A 22420-nucleotide genomic window follows, 5' to 3' on the forward strand; every position below is an offset into this window, starting at 1 on the left:
TCACTTCTCACAGGGGAACAAAACTTTCCAAGTACAAAGTGTGCTGCTGCTGGCTTGTTTTGTTCTGTCTTTGGCATGGTCGAGATCACCTTGCAGGGAGATGACTCGAAGCCTTTCACCCAGTTTCACCTGTTCCCTTGAACATCAGGATTTCTGGGCAGGGAGGGAGTTTGCTTCTTTGCCTGGAAACGCTTGCATATTGTTTGGTTGTGTAACAATTAATTAGTCCCCTTAAGTTGCCTTGCTAGGTGTTTTTAATAGGGATGCAATGAACTTTCCTAACTCCAAGTGCTTGGAAACCACTCTTTAACCTCGTGTTTTCACTTTTTTCAGCTTTTAACATATTTGCAAGGACAGGTTTGCCTATGATGTGGGTCCATTCAGATTGCCCACGTTTTAGGAACCTGGCAGTTTCCAATGGTGACTCTAACAGGGAAGGCAAATTCGAGGGCTTAATTGGACAGCCTTGCACCCCTTCTCAGATCTTTTGGTTCAGTGCTGTATGGCAGTGGGGGAGTAAAACTTGCCCCCATTTACAACTCCAGAAATACTCTTCAAAATTAGCATAAAGGCTGCTCCTGCTTTGTGTGAGATATCACTGCTAAAACTCATGAAAAAAGATACGGGTCAGAGATCTTAACTGAGGGTCCATAGACTGATTTTAGGGGATCTGTGAACTTGAATGGGAAAAAAAGTGGTTTCTTTATTTTCAATTTAATTGATTTCCTTTGTCATCCTCCATATTTTATGTTATGCATCTAAAAGTTTTACTCTGAGAAGGGGTCCGTAGGCTTCTCCAGAGGGTAGAAGGGGTCCGAGACACAAACAAGGCTAAAAACTAGTATAGTTTGATCATAAGCATTAGGGAGAGACTGCAGGATGTAGTGGCAAGGATATACCTGCATTTGAACCCTGACTCCCCTATCTCCTCCACTTATGTAACAATAGACAAGTCAAAACCTGCCAGAGCCTCCATTTCCTCATCTGTAAGACAGAGGTAACAGTTTTTGTAAGACCTATCTCACGAGGTTATTGTGAAGATCAAATGAAACCAGACATGCAAAGCAAATTGCAAACCTTACAGGGCCCCATAAATGTTAGTTACTGTTAATATCAGTGATACGAAGGCAAACTTCACAGGCTGGCTTAGAGGTAGACATAGGTTCCTGGAGTAGTTGTTGCTACTACTATAGTCTCTTCTTAATTTTCACTTTTCAAGTTTTTTTCTTTCCTTTTTATTTTCCTTTCCTCCCCTTTTTATTTTTTAAATTTTTTAAAATTTTTTCCAATTATATAGCATTTTTTTTCTCCATTCCACCTCCCCCCACTTCTTGAAGATACAGAGACCGAGACTGAGAGACAGAGAAATAGAAAAGTTGAGCAGTGTGGAGGAGTTCTTGTGCACCATCCATCCCCTTGCCCTATTACCCACTTTCGCTAATAGGGCTGTCTTCCCCTGATGGCATCAGACTATGAAAAATGACCTCTGGCTTTGGTCATTAACAGAATGTACCTTTCGGTCTTTTGACATGCATGATTCATTTTGAAATCGCTTAGGAAGCCCTTCCAACATGGAAGCCCTCTTGCAAATGGGGTCCTCTTGAATAAAATAGCAAACTCTGGTTCAGAAGTCCTTACTTTTTTTGTTTCTTGGACCCCTTTGACAGTGTGAAGTTCATGAACTTCTCAGAATAATTTTTTAAATGCATGAAATAAAATATGTGTGATTACAAAATAAACAAATTATATTGAAAGAGTTTTTATTTCCAAAAATATTTTTTTGAAAATTCTCAGGTTGAGAACCCCTGTTCTAGACCTTACACTCACTCCTCTTGAGGATTCTTTAGAATCGATCCATTTCCAGACACAGATGAGCATAGGAACCTGAGTAGAGAGAGGTAGCAGAGCCCTTCACAAAAGCCAAGTCCTCTTGGAAGTCTCAGCTGTGACGTGGAGCCGACCCTGGGTCGTAGAAGGCTCAGGCCATGGAGCACAAGCAGGTGCCATGAAGCTGTAGGTTTTGAGCATGGGCTCATAGTAATGATTTGGAGTCTGGGCAGACTCAACCTTCTCAGCTGGCCAGAGATGGATTTTTTCCATGCCATGAGTCTGGGAGAGGTTGGAATCTATGTCAGAGAAAGAAGCAGATTCTTAAAATCTGAAGTGTGTAGCCTAGTGAAAAGAACACTGATTTAGACAGACTTCAGAGTATGGATGCTTTATTTCTTGGGACCTCCTCCATTGTAAAATGAAGGGGATTGGACTAAATGATCATCTTTTCTGGTTCTAAATACTATCATTCTATGTATAATTGGCTTTAATGAATAAAGAAGGTGAAGAAAAATGCCCCATAGGTTTTTTAAAATTAATTTTTTTCAATTATCAAGCATTTCTTTCACCCCCACCCCACCACAGACTTCTTAAAAGCAGTGGAATTGAGAGCAAAAACTGAACTTAGTTCATAGGATCATAGATTTAAGGCAGGAAGAGACCCTAAATTCTGTCTGATCACATTCCCCATTTTATAGCTAAGGAAACCTCTTTGTATTGTGCAAAATAGAGGTAGAAGTGATAGAGGCATAATTTGAACCTAGCTCCTCTAATTCCAAAGCTAGGGTACAATTCCCACTGTTACACACTGCTTCTCTCTGTATATAATCTATATTGTCAGCTGAGCTGCAAAATGCCAGAATGACTTTCTTCAATTTGAAAACTTGATTTAAAAGAAAAAAGTGTGAGGAGAAAGAGAGAAAAGCCAGATTACTGCTGAGATGAGAAAATGTTGTTCTATCTCTTAGAGCAAATGCCTTAAGTACCACTTCTTTAAGTATATGTAATAATCTTTATCCTCAAAGGAGAAGTTTTATTTTTTTAATATAAATTTATTTATTTTTAGTTCTCAACAGTCACTCCCACAAGTTTTTGAATTCCAAATTTTCATCCCATCTCCCCCCTCCCCCCATCCCAAGATGGAGAAGAAGTTTTAAAGGGATGTCCACAAGATCTTTAAATACTTGAAAACTAAATCACATGTACCCTAATAAAATAAAACTAAGAAAAGCCTTAAAGTTGGAATAGTCTAAATTTTTCAACATTCCCCTGTAGACACTGAAATCCTCTCTGTATATTTTTAAAGTGTTCAAGCTAAAAGGGACACTAGAGCTTATCCAGGCTAACTTCCTCCCTTTACAAGTGAGGAAAGGGGGGGACAGCTAGGTGGCACAGTGGATAGAGCACCAGCCCTGAAGTCAGGAGGACCTGAGTTCAAATCCAGCCTCAGACACATAGCATTTACTAGCTGTGTAATCCTGGGCAAGTCACTTAACCCCAGTTGCCTCACCAAAAAATAAAAAAAAATGAGGAAAGGGACATATTAATGAAACTAATAACTCTTTATTTGACTTTATGTAGAGTGTAAATAAAGGCTGGGTTCCTCCTGAAAAGCTTCATTCTACTGTCCCCAAAAATTGGTTTAGGATTACAGTTTAATAACTTTAGAACTGAAAAGGGCCTCAGAGGTAATTTTGTCCAGCCTCCCTTTTTGGGGACGGGGAGGGAATAGGGGGATGGAAAGAAGCATTTATGAACCATAGTACCATAGTGTTAAGCTCTTAACAAATATCTCATTTTATCCTCACAACACTCCTATGAGGTGGATGCTATTTTTGTCCCCATTTTGTAGATGAGAAAACTGAAACGGAGGTTAAGCAACTTACCATGGTCACATAGGTACTAAGTGTCTGAGGTCACATTTGAACTCAGTTCTTCTGACTTTTTAAAGATGAGAAAATTGAAGCCTAGAGTGATTAAGTGACCTTCCCAAGGTTACACAGGTTGCAAACAGCAAGACTAGGATTTGAGCCCCCAGATTCAATGTTTTTTCCCCCACTCCATCAGTCCTAGAATGGGTTTACAGCCTCCTCCTACACCCCAGGTTGAGTTGAACCTTGTGTCTCATTGAACAAGAGTTGAAGGTACGGATCAGGCAATGTGACAGCTGCAAGTTATAGACAGACACACACATATCTAACATTAGGACTCAAAGATTTTTCTTGCAAGATAGTATGTATGTGAATGGGGAGGGTTTGTTACATTTTCAGATAACATGTAACTCTTCCCAGGCCATTCAGGAATCTCTGTACTGTTATTACCAGTAATTTGTGAATGTTTTATTCTACTAATTTAGGATATTTTGAGTCCCCCTATTACCCCCCTCCAAAAAAAAATGTAGAAGGAACTGAAATCAGTTGCTAATTTGAAATGTTGACTGTATACCCTTTTAGCATTAAAGAAGGGCTGGTTCTGTAAAAGATATAGGTAGAGAGACTAGTACATTATCTCCACAGTGTTCAGAAATTTTCAACCTTGTTATGGACAAGACTCACTCGTTGATAATCCTCAGTGCTAACAACAATGTAGTGCTTTAAGGTTTGCAAAGCACTTTCTATACGTTATCTCATTTAATCCTCACAACAGTGTGGTTAGGTACCATTATCCCCTAAAGATTCTAAGGCTCAGGGGGATTAGCCAACAAGGACCAATCTCACAATGATTTGCACCTAGCTCCCCCTAACTCTAAAGCCAGCCTGCTTACCACTTCCCCACCCTGCTGCCCTGCTGAATTGTGTCATTTGTTGGCCTTTGCTGGCAGGGCAAGGATTAGTTCGTGGAGGTGAGCAAAGTCCCTCTCTTTAGGATTGTTTTCTGTACCTAGTGGTTCTGGTGATCCATTTACTAGAGACCCCCAGTTTGGCTTCACTCTTCACAACTGAAACACCGTTAACTTCTGGGAGAAGTCAAACAACTTTAATGAATAAAGAGAATCTTTAGTTTCTTTCCTTGAAGCAAATATTTATTAAGCATCTTCTTTGAATAGGGCACTCAGGGGACTTCTTTGTTGGGATATATATTTTTTTCTCTTTTCTTCCCCACCCACCCCCTTCTCTTCTGTCTTTTTACCAGGGGACTGACGGTGCAAGGAGATCCACGATGCTTGACAGTGATGAGCCATTGTTGTTTTTCTATGATGATGTGACAACACTGTATGAAACCTTCCAGAGGGGTATACACGTGTCAAGTAAGCAGTTCTATTGAATTTGTGTGACAGATCTGTGTTGTCATGAAACTTGTAGTGATTAATAGAAAATCAGCCCTGGTCTCACCTTCATTTGCCTCCCAATCCCCATTTTACTTCTGCTTGGGCACCCAGCATGACGCATGCTGGGGTCCATACTGCCCGCTGACATCATGGTGGTAATGATGCTGGTATCCCCTCGCTTCTAGAGAAGTCCCTCTGATAGTAAGCTCCTATTTCATTTTGTTATCCGGTGAAATGAGATAACACATGTAAAGCAATTTGCAAGCCTCAAAGCAGTGTATAAATGTTAGCTGTTATTATTATTTGTTGTTGTTTCTCCCTGTACTTGAAGAGGATCAATGACATCACAATGGTAGGGTCAAGGTAGAGTGTGTCTGACTGTGGCTGATCAGACCAAAGTGAGCTCAGAAGGCTCCACCACAGGTCATGCACAGAAAATCCATTTGAACATTGGAGATGGCAATAATATCTTATTATAATTATATACTCTGATATATAATAATTGGTAATTAATAATTATCATATCATATACTGATTATAAAATATTAGTGTTTAATTTTTTTCTCCTCCCTCAAATAAAGTCTATTTGGGAGAGCAAAATCCATCTCATCTTTGAATCTCATGCTATACTTAATTGGGTTTTGAAGTCTTTTATAAGGTTTCTTGGTGTTCTAGTGTCTCTTTCCCTTCCTGTCCACTCAGTAGGGAGAAAATCTTGAGGCATACTATGTCAGTTTGTGCTTTTTATGTCCCACTTTCCATAAAAGAGCACCAAAAAATAATAATGAACATTTATTGTTTAGAAAGTACTTTCCCCACAATAACCCTGTGAGATAGGTGGTAAAAGTACTATTCCCAGTTTACAGTACAGATAATTGAGGCTTTGTAGGGAATTAATTGAGGTCTCCACCACAGCTAGTAAGTACTGCAGTTAGGATTCAAACTCAGGTCTCCAGGCTGCAGATTCAGGACTCTTTCCACCGTACCTTGAACCTAGATGGAGAGCCCAATGGAGAGGGAGGCTACGCAAAATATATCCCTCCCCCAAAGATATTATTTCCCTCCCCTTTTTTCCCTTTTTAAAAAGCATCATATTTCTGAATTTACCAAATATGATTTTTTGTGGTAGCAAGCCAAGTTGTTCACTTTTATGTTCCTGAGTATCTTGAAATCCGAATAGGGTGCTAAAAAATATAAGTATTGAATATTTTTCTTTTTTTTTCTTAAAATGTCTTCCTTTATACCTCCATATCAAAAAACAAGGCTATAAATGACTTTAGAAATTAGGAAATTTCTATTTCAAATCTTCTTTTTAAGAAGAGAGAATGATATAATTTGGATCTTCTCCTTGACTAGAAAAGTTTTGTTACCTTTGGGGGCTTAGGGTTCAGGATGTAAACTTTGGGGTCTGACATAGATCTGAATGCAAACATCCACTTAGATGTGAAAATGAAATTCTCATCTCCATTTTTATTTATGGACTTAGCACATGAGTAGCTCCATTACTAGAGAAAGTGAATTTCCAAAGATTGGGAGTATCATATTGCCCTAGGCCTGCTCTAAAGAAAAGCTTTTGGATTAAAATTATTCTTTACCCAGAGGTGGGAGTCTCTGAAACTATAAATAAAGGGCAGCAGACTGGATTCAGGCACTGTGTGTTCTAGCCATCTGTGCTAGTTCTCCTACCTGTGGGGTAAGGACACTTAACTCTGGATTTGATTGAGTAGAGTACTGAGGTACCATTGAAGCTCAGTTGTCTATGCTAAATAGAGGGGAGCATGGGTACAGATAACCATGCTTTCTTGTCACTAACTTTGCATCCTAATTATGCTTTTTATAGTCTTAACATGAAAATTAATTGACTCAGAGAAACTCACAATATTGTTTACTAGAGATAGATTGGACAACAGGATACATTTTTTAAGCACCTACTGTGTGCCAGGGACTATGCTAGCTGCTAGGAATACAAGGCAAACGTGAAAGCATTCCTGCCCTCAAGAAGCTCATGTTCTAAAATGTAACCTTGTGGGTATAGTGAGTCTGGAGTGTATTCTAGTTTCCTAGGCAGTCCTTCTGTATATGAAAAAAGGTCTCAGAATACTTGTTTTAAGGATAATAGACATCTGTATTCTCCCATCTCCATCTGTGTTTGTAAGAGGCATCCCTTCTGGCACATGCTAGTACTTTAATATAATGGGGAGATTTACTAATGAATAATAATTAAAGGTGCCATTCCTTCACCACCCCCTCCCTTCTCTTATCCAGATTAACATTTGTGAGAAAATTGTGAAGCAGAGGGATTGGAGATCATCTACACTAGCTCTGTTTTACAGATGAGGAAGCGGAGGCACAGAACAACTGAGTTTTCCAATATCTTCTCTCCTGTTGGTAACAGAGCCAAGGCTAGAATCCGGGTCTTTTGATTGCCAGCCCAGGGAATTTTTTATTATATATGCTAGTGTGCAGTCAAAGCTTCCTTGATGTTCTTGTGGACAAGACTAAGAAGGGCCTGGCAGACCTGTGGAGAGTTAGTATAACACAGGTAGTATTATCATTATTCAGGCCAACCCCCTCAGTCACTCAGTAAGTATTTATTAAGCACCTACTGTGTGCTAGATATGGGCTAAGTACAGGGGACACAGAGAAAGGAAAACAACAGTGTCTGCTCTCAAAAGGAAACCAAGGCCTAGGAGGCGTAGTGACTTACCCAAATTACTAAAAATCCCTTAGCGTATAGGGGCAGCTCTTGGTTAGTTATCTGAATGTGGAATACATGTCCAAAAAGAAAAAAAAGTTTTGAACTTTGACATTGCCCACTTCTGCAATGACTTTTTCAATCATCTGTGTATTGCAAGAGGATACAAATGAAATTTGTTAGCCTAATTGGCAAAAATCACTACCATTCCAAAATCAAGGAGAAATGGTTTTTGAATTATCTGTGTTACCACTCCCTTCTTTAGTGTGAATTTGTTACGAATTTACTTCTTGACAATGCCACCAGTCCCCAAAGCCAACTTAAACACGTTTCCTCTCTTACCACATCTAGAAAACACAACCTGAAAGACCCAAGGCTCCTTATCTTTGCCCCTGAGGGCCCACCTCCATTTCCTTACCCTTATTTCTTGTCTTTTTCTCCCTTCTATGACCAAGACTTTCTACTTCCTGTTAAGAACCTAAACTCTTGGCCAACAGGATTTGCCACTAATGCTTTTTCTCTCTTCAGGCTTTTATGAGCTTGAATAAATTATGAGACTAAAGAAATAACCTAACGTAACCTCTATCTTTTCTGAATTTGCACTGAAACACTGAACATGACTAAACCAGGCAGAGCTTAGGAATAATTTATCAGTTATTTGTTGTTGTTTCCTTAAAACAATGATGGAGCCCAGATCTAAACCAAACTGCCAGGCAATAATGCAAATCTAAGGATAATACTTTGTCTTAAAATGTCTTCCTTTTTTGAAATTATTTTTAGATAATGGCCCTTGTTTAGGCTCTCGGAAACCTGATCAACCATATGAATGGATGTCATATAAAGAGGTAAGATCTGTGTTTTCATACCTCATTTAACTTACGTACATGTCATTTAATCCTGGAATTTGTAGAATATTTGTAGAGCTGGAAGGAATTAGAGATCACCAATTCCCTTATTTTACAGATGGAAAAACTAAGATCTGTTGAGGTGAATGACGCATCCAGGCTTACATAGAGCAGGCTGATGACTGACTCAGGATGGGAGCCCAGGTCTCCTGACTGCAGGGCCAGAACATGTTTCCCAATTGTCCCCCTACCCTGTCCAGATTCCACTGCTCATATTTGAACCTAGAATGCTGTTGGTCCTGATCCAGTCTTGGGAAATAGCACAGATGCCTAAAGAAAGTGTTTAGAAGGTATAGGCTGGTGCCTGAACAGTGAGATTCTTCATGAATTTGGAAACAAAGGAAATATTGGCACTCTGCACAATTTTCCCCCCAGGGCACTCTGATTCATGGCTAGCCCTCCCCCACCCCACCCCCTTTAAATTGTTGTGTTATGAATGGCGGAGGGATGTAACTGAGCTACAAAAGCTTTACAGGGGGGTGGAGAAGTTTGTAGGGAGAATAGGGAGGGGTTGTTTGCCACAAATGTAGATCTTACTGCTTTTCCCCAGGCCAAATGGTGCCCTGGGAACAGCTAGAAATGTTGGCTTTGGGATGTTCTGTGCATAATAGTTGCAGAAAATTGGGCACTTCATCCCCAGGAAACCCAACTGCCTAAAAAAGTCTCCCTCCCAAATACCCCTGGGTATAGAAATAAGCAAATATCTGAGATTCAGGTTAAGTGGCCAGATGAATTTGAGAGCAGCCATGACAAGTTTTCTATTTGTGTTTGGCACAAGAGTCAGTGCCCTAGCCCTCTTAGTTTAGAGTGGTTTTACCAACAGAGTATCCTTGGCTAACCACTGGAGGGGAGAGGTTGGAGTGTGGGTCTGGTCTCTGGTTTTAGCCACTTAGGTGCCCAAGAGTTCTGTGATGTACTTGTCTTTCCTGCTTAGGCTTAAAAAAGTCCTTGTTTTCATCTCCATCCAGGAGTTTTGAAAGAATGCCTCCAAAGAGTTTTTATTTTAGAGTTTTCAACTTCTGTGGGAGGTGGTTGGATAGAGGTATGAATAGATCTGCAAAAAGCCCCTCATTTTTCTTAGGACCAAGTGTGGGAATGGGGCTAGGGAGATTCTCTTTAGCTGAACTAAAATAGAGAATATCTTTTCTTTGAACCCTTGTTTTTCATCACATCAAGAAAAACTGGTTTATTTAGTTTGATCATTCTGTCGACCAGAACTCTCTTAATTGTGGCATGATGAAGAATGCTGGATCTGGAGTAAAACATCCCAGCACCAGTGATTCTTAGCTAGATAAAAGCCTGGGAAAGTCATTTCAACTTCCCTGTACCTCAGTTTCCTCATCTGTAAAATAAGGTTGATACCTCTTGTGTACTACCTGCCTCACAGGATTGGCGCAGAAAAAGTGATTTGTAAACACTCAGAATGTGAGGTACAGTTTATACTTTTTTGTCATTATGTAAAAGCAACCTTATAACTTTGAGCCTAGGCCCTGCAGTATACTAAAGCACTTTCTGAATTGTCAAAGAAAATTTTAATAATTTATCTTTGGTGTCATATGTCATGGTGTTTAAATATGTCTTCTAGTTCTTCAAATATATATATATATCTATACATTAGGATCTACATACAGCATATATGTGTATATGGGAATGTATACAAATATACATACATAAGGGAAAAAATACTTTTTGCTGCCCAGCCTGTGTGCCAAGGAAATGTGTAAGGTTGCCAATAAACTATTCTTGTTGGCAGGTTAATAAAAATGTAAATATTGTGTAGCCCAGCAATACAGCATTAACATTTAATTATCCATTTTGGCAAAATGGAAAGGAGATCTTTGTCCTCCACTCATTACGGACTGCTGCCATGCCTTTTATACAGCTATTTGAAAAACCTCTACTCATTTGAAATCTGCAAACATGAGGTAAAAGCGTCAGTGACCAGTTCAATGCAGTTGGAAAGTAATACAGGGCCTGTATATCTTGGAAGGCATTTTTAAAAGGGCATCATGACTTTTTCATAGTTGAAATTGTCTGATTCTTGCTTCTACATAGATTGGGGAGCATAATCCCATGGTGTTTCATAGATCAGTATCTGACCTGCTGTTTTTCTTTAAACAAATTATCACAATCCCATGATATTTATCAAACTCTTTCATTTGCATAGAATCCATTTAGTACATACTGTATATGTTGTTATGTATATATGTGTGCACACATAAACATATATGTGCTATATGTTACATGTGTTATATGTATATGTATGCATATGGCTATAAATTACATATACACACATATATAGCTATAATCTGTGTATATATAATATGTATCATTATAATCTCTATAAAGCGATTTCATTTTCTAATGAGAACACTGCATTCTCTGATGATGTTAGATACCAAAGTATTCTGCATTGTTGGGACAAATGAGTTTTCTAAGTTCCTAGCTCACATATTACAGATTTGCTTTTGAAGAATATTTAAATTAGATGTAACTGTTTAAAAAAATAAACAGTTTGCTGGTCTTGGTAGCCCAGACCTGTAATCTCTGCTTCCCGAGAGGCTGGGGCTGGTGGATTGCTGGAGCTCAGGAGTTCTGAGCCGAAATCCTGAGTCTGGCACGAAATGGTGAGCCCCTGTGAGTGGCAGGGGGAAGAGAAGCAAGAATCAGTAGTGAATGGTGCCAGGCTTGCTAACAGGGGCTGCCCTGGCCGTGGTTAGAGAAGGAAGGCCAGTTAGGAGCAGGATCAGGCTTGGGGGTGGCCATTGCACTCCTAGCCTGCTTGAGATGGGGAGCCCCATCCTCAAAAATGAAACAAAACTAAGCTAAACAGAACAAATTAAAAAATGGAAATTGCAAATATTTCTGAGCCCCTCCCTTCTCCACAGTTATAAATATTAAAATCTTAACAGTAGTCTCTGGGATGATCAATTAATCCAGCCTTGTCAATATCTGCCCTCCTGTAGGCAGAATAAGAGTAGGATCCAGAGTGGAAGCCCCACTGAAGTCTGAGGGGCATCCAGGTTTGCCACCCCCCCACCCCACACTAGAGCTGTGGGGCTGTGGGCACATCTCTCAGAGCTTCAGTTTCCTCATCTGTGGTTAAAGTCGGTATTATGATGTCTATCCTCCCCACCTCACAAGGCGGTTGTACAGGAAGCACCTTCCAAAACTCATAGGGTTCTATAACAGGCAGGTTGTTATTAGGCTCAAGATAAGGCGAGGGGGTCTCCAGGCCAGGTTAGGAGGAGGCAGAAAGGCTTTGGAAGATAGAAGTGGTCCTAGGGTGCCTGGTCAGCAGGGTCTCAGCCTTCAGAAACCCAAGAAGGGAGAAGGAGTGGGGAAAAAAAGGGCCATTCAATTTAGCTGATGGCTTATTGAGGGCACAGTTTTATTAGAAAGTGAGAGAGGAGAGGAGATTGAAGGGAGAGAGAGGAGAGGAGAGGAGAGGAGAGGAGAGAGACAGAGAGAGAAATGCCTGAGGAAGTATCGTGTGGGTAGAGGCAGGGTTTGGGGTTTTGTTATTGTTACTTGTTTGTTTGGTTTTTTTTTTAAGATAAGCAAAGTATGAGACACCAGAGGATGTGAAGATAGTTGTTGGGAATGCAGCCAAGAGGGAAAGAGGGGAATAAGCATTTATTAAGCACCTACTATGTGCCAGGCATTGTGCTAAGCGCTTTACTGTTATCTCATTTGATCCTTACAGCAACCCTGAGAGGTAAGCCTTATCATTATCACCATTTTACAGTTGTGGAAACTGAGGCAAAGAGAGGTTAAGTGACTTGTCCAGAGTCCCATAGCTATTAAGTCTCCGGGTGAATTTGAATTCAGATCTTCCTGGGTCACCAGCTGCCTCTGTACCAGACTTGTTCCTGAGAGGCAGCTTGTTATAATGGATGGAGCTGGACACTTGGAGTCAGGAAGATCTGAGTTCCAGTTTAGGTCTTTCTGTGTTTTTGAATAATCAGGGGTTGGGGTGGGATGATTATATCTATAATAATGCCAAAAAAAAAATTGTACTCAGCAGTCCTGAATTTAAAACGTTTTTGCTCTTGCTTTAAAAGGTACATTGAAAGCAATGCTGTTTTTTCCTGTATTTGCCCCAAATCAAAAAAAACTTGGGCTGCTTTGTACAGTCAGTGTTGACACATGTGAAGGTGCCCCGTACTGAGGAAGCATGAAATACAGAAATGAAAACTGATGGGTAGGAGTGCAGATTGTTTTATAAGAGAATTCAGCATGAGTTCCTTTAATGAGGCGCTGCTCGGGGGTTTTCAAATGGGATTGAATTTACCCAATGCAAAAAACTGCCAATCAAGGCATACCTGCTTATGCATGTGTGTGTGATGGAGTGGTAAGAACTCCAGGTCTCGGTTCAAATGCTGGCCCCAAACCTGGCTGCAGTATCATAGGCAAGTGACTACCTCCCTAAGCTACAATTTCCTTATCTCTGTAAAGAGGTGACAGATGCTCCGCTTACCTTGTGGAATTGTTGTGAGAAACCCTCTGTGAAACCCTCGCCGTCTCAGCAGAAGTAACTGATCTCCTTCCATCCCCTGCGCCCTGGCTTTGTATCAAGGCTGGGCCACTTGCCAAGTAGGACTACATTTGTGTGATTGCCAGGTGCTTCCCATGGGATTCTTCTCCTGACTTTCCTTTTATTTCAGGTTGCAGACAAGGCCGAGTGTGTGGGCTCAGCACTGCTCCAGAAGGGCTACGAAGCATCGCCAGATCAGTATTTTGGCATCTTTGCTCAAAATAGGCCTGAGGTATTAATGATGCAGGGTGGACTGTTTGACTTCTTGGTCTCTAGGCTTTTGGTTTGCCTTGATTTTTGGTCATGCCTAGGGGTGAATAAGTATTAGAGTTCTCAGCTGCTTTCATGCACAATTATGCCTTGTGCTCTGCTTCTCACTGAGAGGCTGGTTTCATGTGAAGCCCTAGATTTCAAAGGGCACAAACAGATGTTCTCTTGGTGAGTGTCCTCCCTAATAATGGTGCCTGATTGCACGAATGTTATTAAAACCTCAGAACATATATTGGACAGAGAGGAAACTTCTTGTTTAAGGCCTTTAGATAAATAAATCTATCTATCTATCTATCTATCTATCTATCTATCTATATCTATATATAAAGTAACTTAGTAAATGAGCAGAAACCAAGATAAAAATTTTCCAGTGAAAATACTCATTTTTATTCTTGCAGCAGATATTTTTGTTCTAGTAAGATTGTAAAAGTTAAACACAAAAGAAAGTGCCTTAGGACTGGATAGCCTGTATTGACTTGCTGCTCACAGCATTTTATTATGTCCTTTCTACCAGAGAGTCACACAAGATGTCAATACAAACACAGAGCAGATCAATTAAACACAAATTACAAACATTTGTGATTTGACAGTGCAAAAGCAATCAGGTTATTCTGCCACTAAGTCGGTCATCAGAGGAGCCGTTCCTATTTAAGAAGTGGTGTCGCTGATCCATCTTAGCATCTTCGTAGTGTTCTCCTCGTAGTCACTTTGGACCATCTGGACTGGTTTGCTGTCACTTTAGCACGTCATCTGTCATGTACAAAAACAAAACACTTCAGGCAGAAATCTGTATTTCCTTCTTGGTTTTAAATATGGCACATTGTTCATATATGAGTAAAGAAAAAACATACTCTAAGTGAATGAGTTAGCCATCCTATCGAAGGACGATTTTATAATAAAGCAAAATTTAGAGCGGGTTGTTTGCTCGATAAGAGAACAGCAGCTACCTTTTTTCTCCTTTACAGTCACACTTGTTTAAGAGGTTAAGTTGTCTCTCTTATGTTACATTAAAATAGCATTGTCTGCAGAAATGCATTATGTTTCTGTCTTTGTGCAGTGAGCAAACAATATGTCGTACCCTGTATTGAACATTCAAGCAGTTCAGAATTTTGGGAAAGAGAGCTACAGACCAAAAGGTAGAGAGACACAGAAAGAGACACAGAGATGGGGGCGGGGTTGTGGAGAAGGGTCAGGGAACACCCAAGGAGAGTATAGATAATGTCCCAGAAATCTTAACGCCGTTCTAGTAGCTTTAAACTGCACTAAGACTTTGGGGACACCCTGTCTGTTTCTGCTTTTCCTAAACCAGAGTGGCAAGTGTTTTTCATCTCCCAGTTGGGCAGGCAGTGTTTCGGGCTAGTTCTCCATCTGAACTGGCTGGCTTTAATCTCCACACGACAGCTGTATTTGAGTTTGTAGACACATGTTCCCTCAGAGTTGTGCAGAGCCACGCGGCATAGTGATTCCGAAGAAGAAGATCCAAAAAGTGATTCTGGGGTGAGGTGAAAGGATAAGCTCACTGGGGTGTGAGCTAATCAGCGGTCTGAGAACTCCAGGTTGGTTGGTGAATGAATTTACTCCTTTGAATGTGCTTTGTGGAACTCCACGGAGTCTAGCCAGCCTGTGGGGGTGTTTTTTGTTATTGTTTTTCTCCAGGTTTTTTGAAACGGTGAAAGACTGCCCAGCATGTTGTATCTCTCTCTTCATGCCAGGGTGCCGCATTAGGTACTTCTTTAGGGCTACACACACCATTTGGGGGAACTTAGACTTCCTCTTCCTAGAGTAGAACAAACTTTGTTGTTCTTTTATTCCCAGGCATATCCAGGACTTTCTGTATTAGAATAAAACCTCATAATGTCCAAGAACAGCAGAAAGCACATTCTTATTCTTCAGGAGTCGCTCTGTGCTCATGCTTGCTTAGCCTTACATAGCCACCCTATAGCAGAGATCTTTTAGCTGTTTGCCTTTTTTTTTTTTTTTTGGCTTAGGCAGTCGGGGTTAAGTGATTTGCCCAGGGTCACACAGCTAGTATCATGTGTCTGAGGCCAGATTTGAACTCAGGTCCTCTTGACTCCAAGGCCGGAGCTCTATACACTATGCCATCTAGTTGTTCCCATTTGCCATTTTTTCTGGGTATAGAAGCTTCCCAGCATTCCCAAGTATACATCAGTAGACAGTGGGTATATAACTGAGTAAGTCTACATTTTTTTTTTTTTGCCCAGCCCATCCTTAGACTCTGTTGGAAAATAAATATATGTTCTCTGCTTAGGAAGTTTGTCCATCTGATGGAGGAGGATGAGACTAGTCCTCGAAACAACAATAAACTTCTAAAACAGTATTTATGGTGGGGCCTCGTTTCTCCCCATTCCCCATTTTCCTCTCCTAACATTTCTTCCTTGCCTACAACTGACTGATGAAATGAATGTCACAGGAAGAACGGTTCTTTCCAGCACTAACTGTGAAGGGGAGGAAAGGTGCTATTTTAGCTGCAAGAACAATAGAGGTTGGTAAGATATGGATGTTCCACATCCCGTCCTTGAGGGTAGATCATGCTGAGTTCTCCTTTTATCATCTTCTTAATTCAGTTCTTACTAACTTTCTTAAGTTTCTATGTATGATTAAAAAGACATGATAGATCTTGAGCTAACAAGCAAACAAAAAAAAACCCCTAAAACTTTGTTGGAGCCGGGAAAGTAGCTCCATGGATAGAGCGCTGGGCCTGGAGTCAGGAAGACCTGTGTTCAAATCTAGTTTCTAGCTGGGTAACCAGAGGCAGGTCATTTAACCACTGTCTGCTCTGTTTTCTCAGCTGTAAAATGGAGATAATACTAGCTTTCACCTCTGCCCAACAAAGTAGATGTATCTGAAACCCCCTCACTGGCCCCCTTGCCCAAGTTCCTTATTTCTGTGAACAATATTAACGTTTTCTTTCATCTTGACCCGAAGCCTTAGCGCCATCTTTGACTTCCCTCTGCCTGGCTTTTCACATCCAGTCATCAAATTCTGCTCGTTCTTACTTGACAATAACATTGTGTGTGCCTTCCCCCCTTGCACCTGGTGATTTCCCTTCTCTGAGCCTGCCTTCTCTCAGTCTTTTCCTTTAGCTTTCTTTTCTCCCTATCCTTCAAGAGCCAACTCAGGTGCCTTTTTCCTGTAAAACTTCTCAAGGCCACACTACCCCATAATAATCTCTCCTTCTTTATTATTGTTCCGTTGTTCAGTCACATCTGACTCTTTGTGATCCAGTGGATCATGGCATACCAGGCTCTTCTGTCCTCACTCTCTCAAAGTCTGTCCAAGCTCGTGTTTGTTGCTTCCATGACACTATCTATCCATCTTATCCTCTGCCGTCCCCCTCTCCTTTTGCTTTCAAACCTTTGCCAACATCAAAGTCTTTTCCAATTAGTCCTGTCTTAGCCCTTTATGTACTGTTTTCATAGAAGCTCAGAAAAGGCTCAGTTGAAAGAGACTTGAGAGGCCTTGTAGTCCAAAACCCATCTGAACAGGAATCCTTCATTAATTGGTTATCCTGCCTCTACTTAAATACTTCCAGGAAAGGGTACCCCTTCTCCATCCACTCTCAACTTCTAAAAACATTACTCTCTTGGATACCTCTAATTGCTAGGTAGTTTTTTTCTTATATCAAAATTACTTGTGCCTTTCTGCAGCTTCCGTTCTGAGCCTTCTTCCATAAGATTACTGTCTTCGGGTATTTGAAAGCCTCTTTTCTCCCCATCCCTGCCAAAGTCTTCCTTTTTCCAGGCTAAAAATCTCCAGTTTCTTCAAACCTGATAATGACATGAGCATGATCTCCAGACTTTTTCTTGCCTTCCTGTAATTGCTTTCTTCTAAACTTGCTTTCCCTTCTCAGTATTCATTGTAGAAGGTGGGGTCTAGAACTGAACACAGTACTGTAGATGTTGTCTGACCAGGGCATAGGCAGTAAGGACTGTCACTTCCTTTGTTCTGAATACCTTGTAGCCTAAGAGAGCATTTGGGTTGTTGTGTTTTTTTTTTCCTAGCTGTTATGTCACACAGAATCCTTATATTTAAGTTCACACATACACATACTCATATACATTTATGCCTTGTTTTCTTGACTGGACTGTAAGCCACCTGAAGGCAGGAAATACATTTTACAGTGTTTTGTCCTCTGTGCAGTTCTCAGTGTAGTGTCTGGCATATAACCTTGTTAGAGAGCTCTACATGTTTTTTGAGATGAACTTTAAGTACATGATGCTTCTATGACCTTTTTTTTTTGTTTTGCTTTGTTTTGTTTTCTCTTCCATCCTCCACCATATAGTGGGTGATTATCGAACAAGGTTGCTATGCATACTCAATGGTGGTGGTCCCTCTTTATGACACCCTTGGAAATGAAGCGATCACATACATAGTTAACAAAGGTAATTTGTTCATGTTTTTTCAACTGGATGTTGGCTTAGCAATTGGTGGTTCTTTTGAATATTTATCTTTCATTTAGTTTGGGGGTGGGTTTTTTTAATGGTCTTATCTAATCTGCTTAAAGTATAAAAGTGTCTAATGCTGCTTTAATATGTAGTGAATATATGGTATCTTGGTACTAAATAGTACTTGGGCCTTCAATACTGCCAAGTTTAATCTTAATTGTATCTTTTCTCTTGCAGCTGAACTGTCTTTGGTTTTTGTTGATAAGCCAGAGAAAACCAACCTCTTGTTAGAATCTGTAGAAAACAAGCTAACCCCGGGTCTTAAAACCATAATCGTCATGGATCCCTTTGACAGTGATCTTGTGGAACGAGGCAAGAAATGTGGGGTGGAAATAATGAGCATGAAAGCCTTGGAGGTAATTACACAGGATTGTTCTGCTGGCATGGGGAATCATAGCATGCAAGGGCTGGGAAAACTGGCCCACTTTTCAGATGAGGAAACTGATACTTAAAGAAATTAAATGACTTGCCAGAGATCACACAATTAGTTAGTAGGAGGTATAACTAGGATGTAGGTTCTCTAATTTCTAAATCCAATGATTTCCCCACTATATCACCCTGCTTTCTTCATGTGAATTTTTTACCAAGGGGTTAATTGGCTCCTTGGTCCAGATATCATAGCCCAAGAAAGGCAGGGTCATGGGTTTTAACCCTTGTGTATGCCAATTGGCTTCATCTTGTTCCATGACTATAGACAGTACTTCTAAGCTGGATTGGTCATTTTCCCCAGCCCAGTTATGTAACTAAGAAAGTATAAATCCTTCTCTGTCTCTGGGACAGACAACTTATATGTGTCCAACAGACTTAATACTAAAAGAAAACATGTTGTGATGAACACTGAAGTAGCCAAATATTTAAGTATAGAGGAGTACTTATTGTGGCCAAAGACCATGAGAAAAGTACCCGTGGTTTGTTGCTTGGAATCAGACTTCCTAAAGTAACTCGTGCCTTCTCGAATTGGAAATCTGAAATGTGTGCTTGAAAAGCAGCGTGGTATAGTGGATCCAGTACTGGGAGTGGAGTCAGATTGTTGTTGTTGAGTAGTGTACAACTCTTTGTGGCCCCATGGACCATAGCCTGCCAGGCCCTTCTGTCCTCCACTGTCTCCCAAAGTCCATTCAAGCTCATGTTCATTGTTTCCATGACCCTATCCATTTCACCCTCTGCCATCCTTTCTCTTTTTGCCTTCAGTCTTTCCCAACATCAGGGTAAAATGGGTTAATTTCTACTTCTGATGCTACATATGTGACCTTGAGAAAGTCAACCTCTCTAGGCCTCAGTTTTTTCAACTGTAAAGTGAGGGGGTTTGACTAGAGAGATCTCCTGGTCCCTTCCGGGTCTTAAATCTGGGGTCCAGTGAACTTGTAACTCTGGCTAAGTCAATTGACCCACCTGAGCTTCCATTTCCTTATGGAAGATGGAAATAATAGCAACTATGTCACAGCAGGGTTGTGAGAACTGAAGGGGATAAAAGCACTTAGCAAACCTGAAAGCATCATAAAAATGAGTTAAGAAATTCTTAGTCCGTGATATGGTCCACCCAGATAGTCACTTCCTAGATGTCTGAAAAGTGGGAAACTATTAGAATATTCTTTTTTTTTAGTGAGGCAGTTGGGGTTAAGTGACTTGCCCAGAGTCACACAGCTAGTGAGTGTCAAGTGTTTGGTCTGAGGCCGGATTTGAACTCAGGTCCTCCTGACTTCAGGGCTGGTGCTCTATCCACCGTGCCCCCTGGCTGCCTTATTTAGAATATTCTTATAGAAATATGTCTTCCTCAAAGTGATCTCCTGAGAGCTTCTCTCTTAAATATCATTTCTCTTTCTAAAGGTGGCTGGGCAGAAAGGGAAAGATTCACAGGCTTCTCATGAGTGTGAAAGCTAGAGGTAGTTGGATCTCTTCGGGCTGGGCCGACCCTTGAGTCTCTCTCTTGTAGGGCATCTATTTCTATTTATTTTTGCCTTTTTCACCAAACTTAATGTATCCATTGTATTACACTAGCCAGCAGGATGCGTGTGTGTATGTGTGTGTGTGTGTGTGTGTGTGTGTGTGTGTGTTGTGTGTGTGTGTGTGTGTGTGTTGCAGGCATGTCCTCCTGTGCAGACACACATTTTCAAAAAGGGTGTCTGCGTGTAAGTCATACCTCCTAGGCTGGAAAAAATTGTATCAAAGGACAGTAATGTCAAAAGAAATTTATATTTAAAATAGGCAGAACACTTAACCATCTTCAAATAATACGGTTTGTTTCCAACACCAAAGACCTTAGCACCTCTTATACAAGAACAGTGGAATCTGTTTGGAAAAGTGAAGCCTAGTGCTTAATTAGGTTCAGGCTTAGTTTCATCCTAATTATGATAGTTATTTGGTTCAGAAAATTATGCTTTGTTCATTGGAGAGTTAGCTGTTGAGTGAAGGATACCAAAGTGCCTGGTTGGCATTTCCCTAAGCATTTACAGTTCTTGTATCTGTGCCTTGTACTTAGCTCAGCTCTTGGCATGTAGCATCAAGACCAGACCAGATGGTAACTTAAATCCTGTTTTCCCCCTGTTCTCTGTTTTAGGACCTCGGAAGAGCTAACAGGAGGAAGCCAAAGGTATGTGTGTAAGGAAATCATCCCATCAGAGTATTGTTGTCCCCTCAGCACTGCCTCCTTTCTCTGGCATGAAAACATCCGAGTCGTCTCAGGACAGCAGTAGAGCCCTTAGCCTCCCTGGAATGTGTTATCCTTGACTGGCTTCTTCAGACTCGTACTAAACTTGTTCCTAACCATTTTAGCCTCCGTCGCCTGGTGACCTTGCTGTGATTTGTTTCACCAGTGGTACAACAGGTAAGTTTTGAAATGGGAGAGCCTTTGCATAGCAACTGGAAGGGTTGTGCTTCTTTCAGAGAAAGAAGCCCTTGTTACTGATTGCAGTAGGTAGATTGTGAAGGCTGCTTGGCCTGGTCCACAGTGTGCCTTCTCTGTGTTTTATAGAGAACTTTAAGCATCTAGTAGAGCAAAGACATCACACTCAAGTAAAAATGATGGCCACTAATCTGTACGTAAGGATCTCTGTGGACTGCGTGTTAACTTCATTTTAAAATTTTTATCTAGGTTTTACTGGTATTTTTTATTTCTTTTGTTAAATATTTGCCAAATACATCTCAATCTGGGAATGCAAGTGTGTGATAACCTCATTCAGTAGGGTCTCCAATAATTGGTGATAAATGCACCCATTCTCTAAGGCTGATGATGCCTTAGGTGATTTTGAGGGTAGGAATCTCTGGTTTTCCCTTATTGCTACCCACCATTCAAACTGGACCATTTGTGTAATGACAACAGTAAAGTTTACTCCACTTAACCACTGGATTTTGGCAGAGGGGCTGGCTGGTGCTGGGACACGATTTGACAGGTATTGAAGGACTTGAGTTATTGGACTTGTGTTTTCTAAACTGCTGTCAATCTTAAGAGGCATGTGAGGCATTCTTAAATGCCTTGTCATATAGCTGGGTGGCTCAGTAGTTGTCCCTGTAGTCAAGGATTCCTCTTCCTGAATTCAAATCCAGCTTCAGACACTTACTAGCTGTATGACCCTGGGCAAGTCACTTAACCTCAGTTTTCTCAACTGTAAAATGGGAGGTCATAACAATACTTCCCAGGGTTGTTGTGAGGATCAAATGAGATAACGTTTGCAGTTCCTGGTACGTAGTAGGTACCAAATAATTGCTAGCTATTATTGTTGTTGTTATCTTCCTTAGAATGTGTTCCATTAGCTTTAACTCTCTTCTTGCTCCCGCTGTGTTCTGTAGGCAATCCCAAAGGTGCATTGATCACTCATCAAAATGTAGTGAGCGACTGTTCAGCTTTTGTGAAAGTGACAGAGGTAACCTTTGGAAATGCTGGGATGGCTGTCTGTGTTAGTTGGCATTAAGCCACAAGAATTTAAGAAGTTAAGCCCATAAGTTCTTTGGTGATCCCTTTGGAAGGGTGGGCGATTTTTGAATTTTCATGAAGATGTGGGTGGAGCACACTCTCTAAAATGGTGATCTCATGACCCTGCATCCCAACTTCTGCCTGCCACTGTGGAGGCAGATTGGCCCGTAAAAGTTCTTGAAAACTTGGACAGTGAAACTGCATTTGGATGTTGCCCTAAAGATTTTGTTAAGAAAAAAAAGAGTGCAGAGGCTGGCCTAAATATGTCATCTGCTTGACTTATGACGTTTCAGCATCCCTTTGAGGATGCTGAATGATGCCAGGTGGGTAGGCTTGTTAATACTATTGGATCATCCCACCTTCCCAAGGTCTACCATCTTGTGAAGTGGCTAAAATTGGTCATCCCAGATGCTTTTAATGCTTGCCTGATATATTTGTTATCTCCTCACTCCCAGTGGGACTTATTTGATGATATAGTGTCAGAACAATCAACGTCATTTTTGTCCTGCAAAGCACATTCTCTTTGCCCACCTGGAGCC

At 40.8% G+C, this 22420-nt stretch overlaps 1 protein-coding gene across 2 annotated transcripts in view; it reads left to right on the forward strand.

The window, feature by feature from the left end:
• ACSL1 (acyl-CoA synthetase long chain family member 1) overlaps nucleotides 1–22420 on the forward strand; it is a 59660-nt gene that overhangs the window by 14014 nt on the left and 23226 nt on the right. For both annotated transcript variants that reach the window (XM_021007592.2, XM_021007593.2), the window contains exons 2-9: nucleotides 4963–5077; nucleotides 8574–8638; nucleotides 13366–13467; nucleotides 17809–17908; nucleotides 18149–18327; nucleotides 20529–20561; nucleotides 20744–20795; nucleotides 21758–21831. In XM_021007592.2, the coding sequence (XP_020863251.1) occupies nucleotides 4963–5077; nucleotides 8574–8638; nucleotides 13366–13467; nucleotides 17809–17908; nucleotides 18149–18327; nucleotides 20529–20561; nucleotides 20744–20795; nucleotides 21758–21831 (720 nt within the window). The remainder of the gene's footprint in view (nucleotides 1–4962; nucleotides 5078–8573; nucleotides 8639–13365; nucleotides 13468–17808; nucleotides 17909–18148; nucleotides 18328–20528; nucleotides 20562–20743; nucleotides 20796–21757; nucleotides 21832–22420) is intronic.

Source organism: Phascolarctos cinereus, unplaced genomic scaffold (assembly GCF_003287225.1).
Source record: "Phascolarctos cinereus isolate Bilbo 61053 unplaced genomic scaffold, phaCin_HiC Scaffold_9;HRSCAF=440, whole genome shotgun sequence".
Classification (NCBI taxonomy): domain Eukaryota; kingdom Metazoa; phylum Chordata; class Mammalia; order Diprotodontia; family Phascolarctidae; genus Phascolarctos; species Phascolarctos cinereus.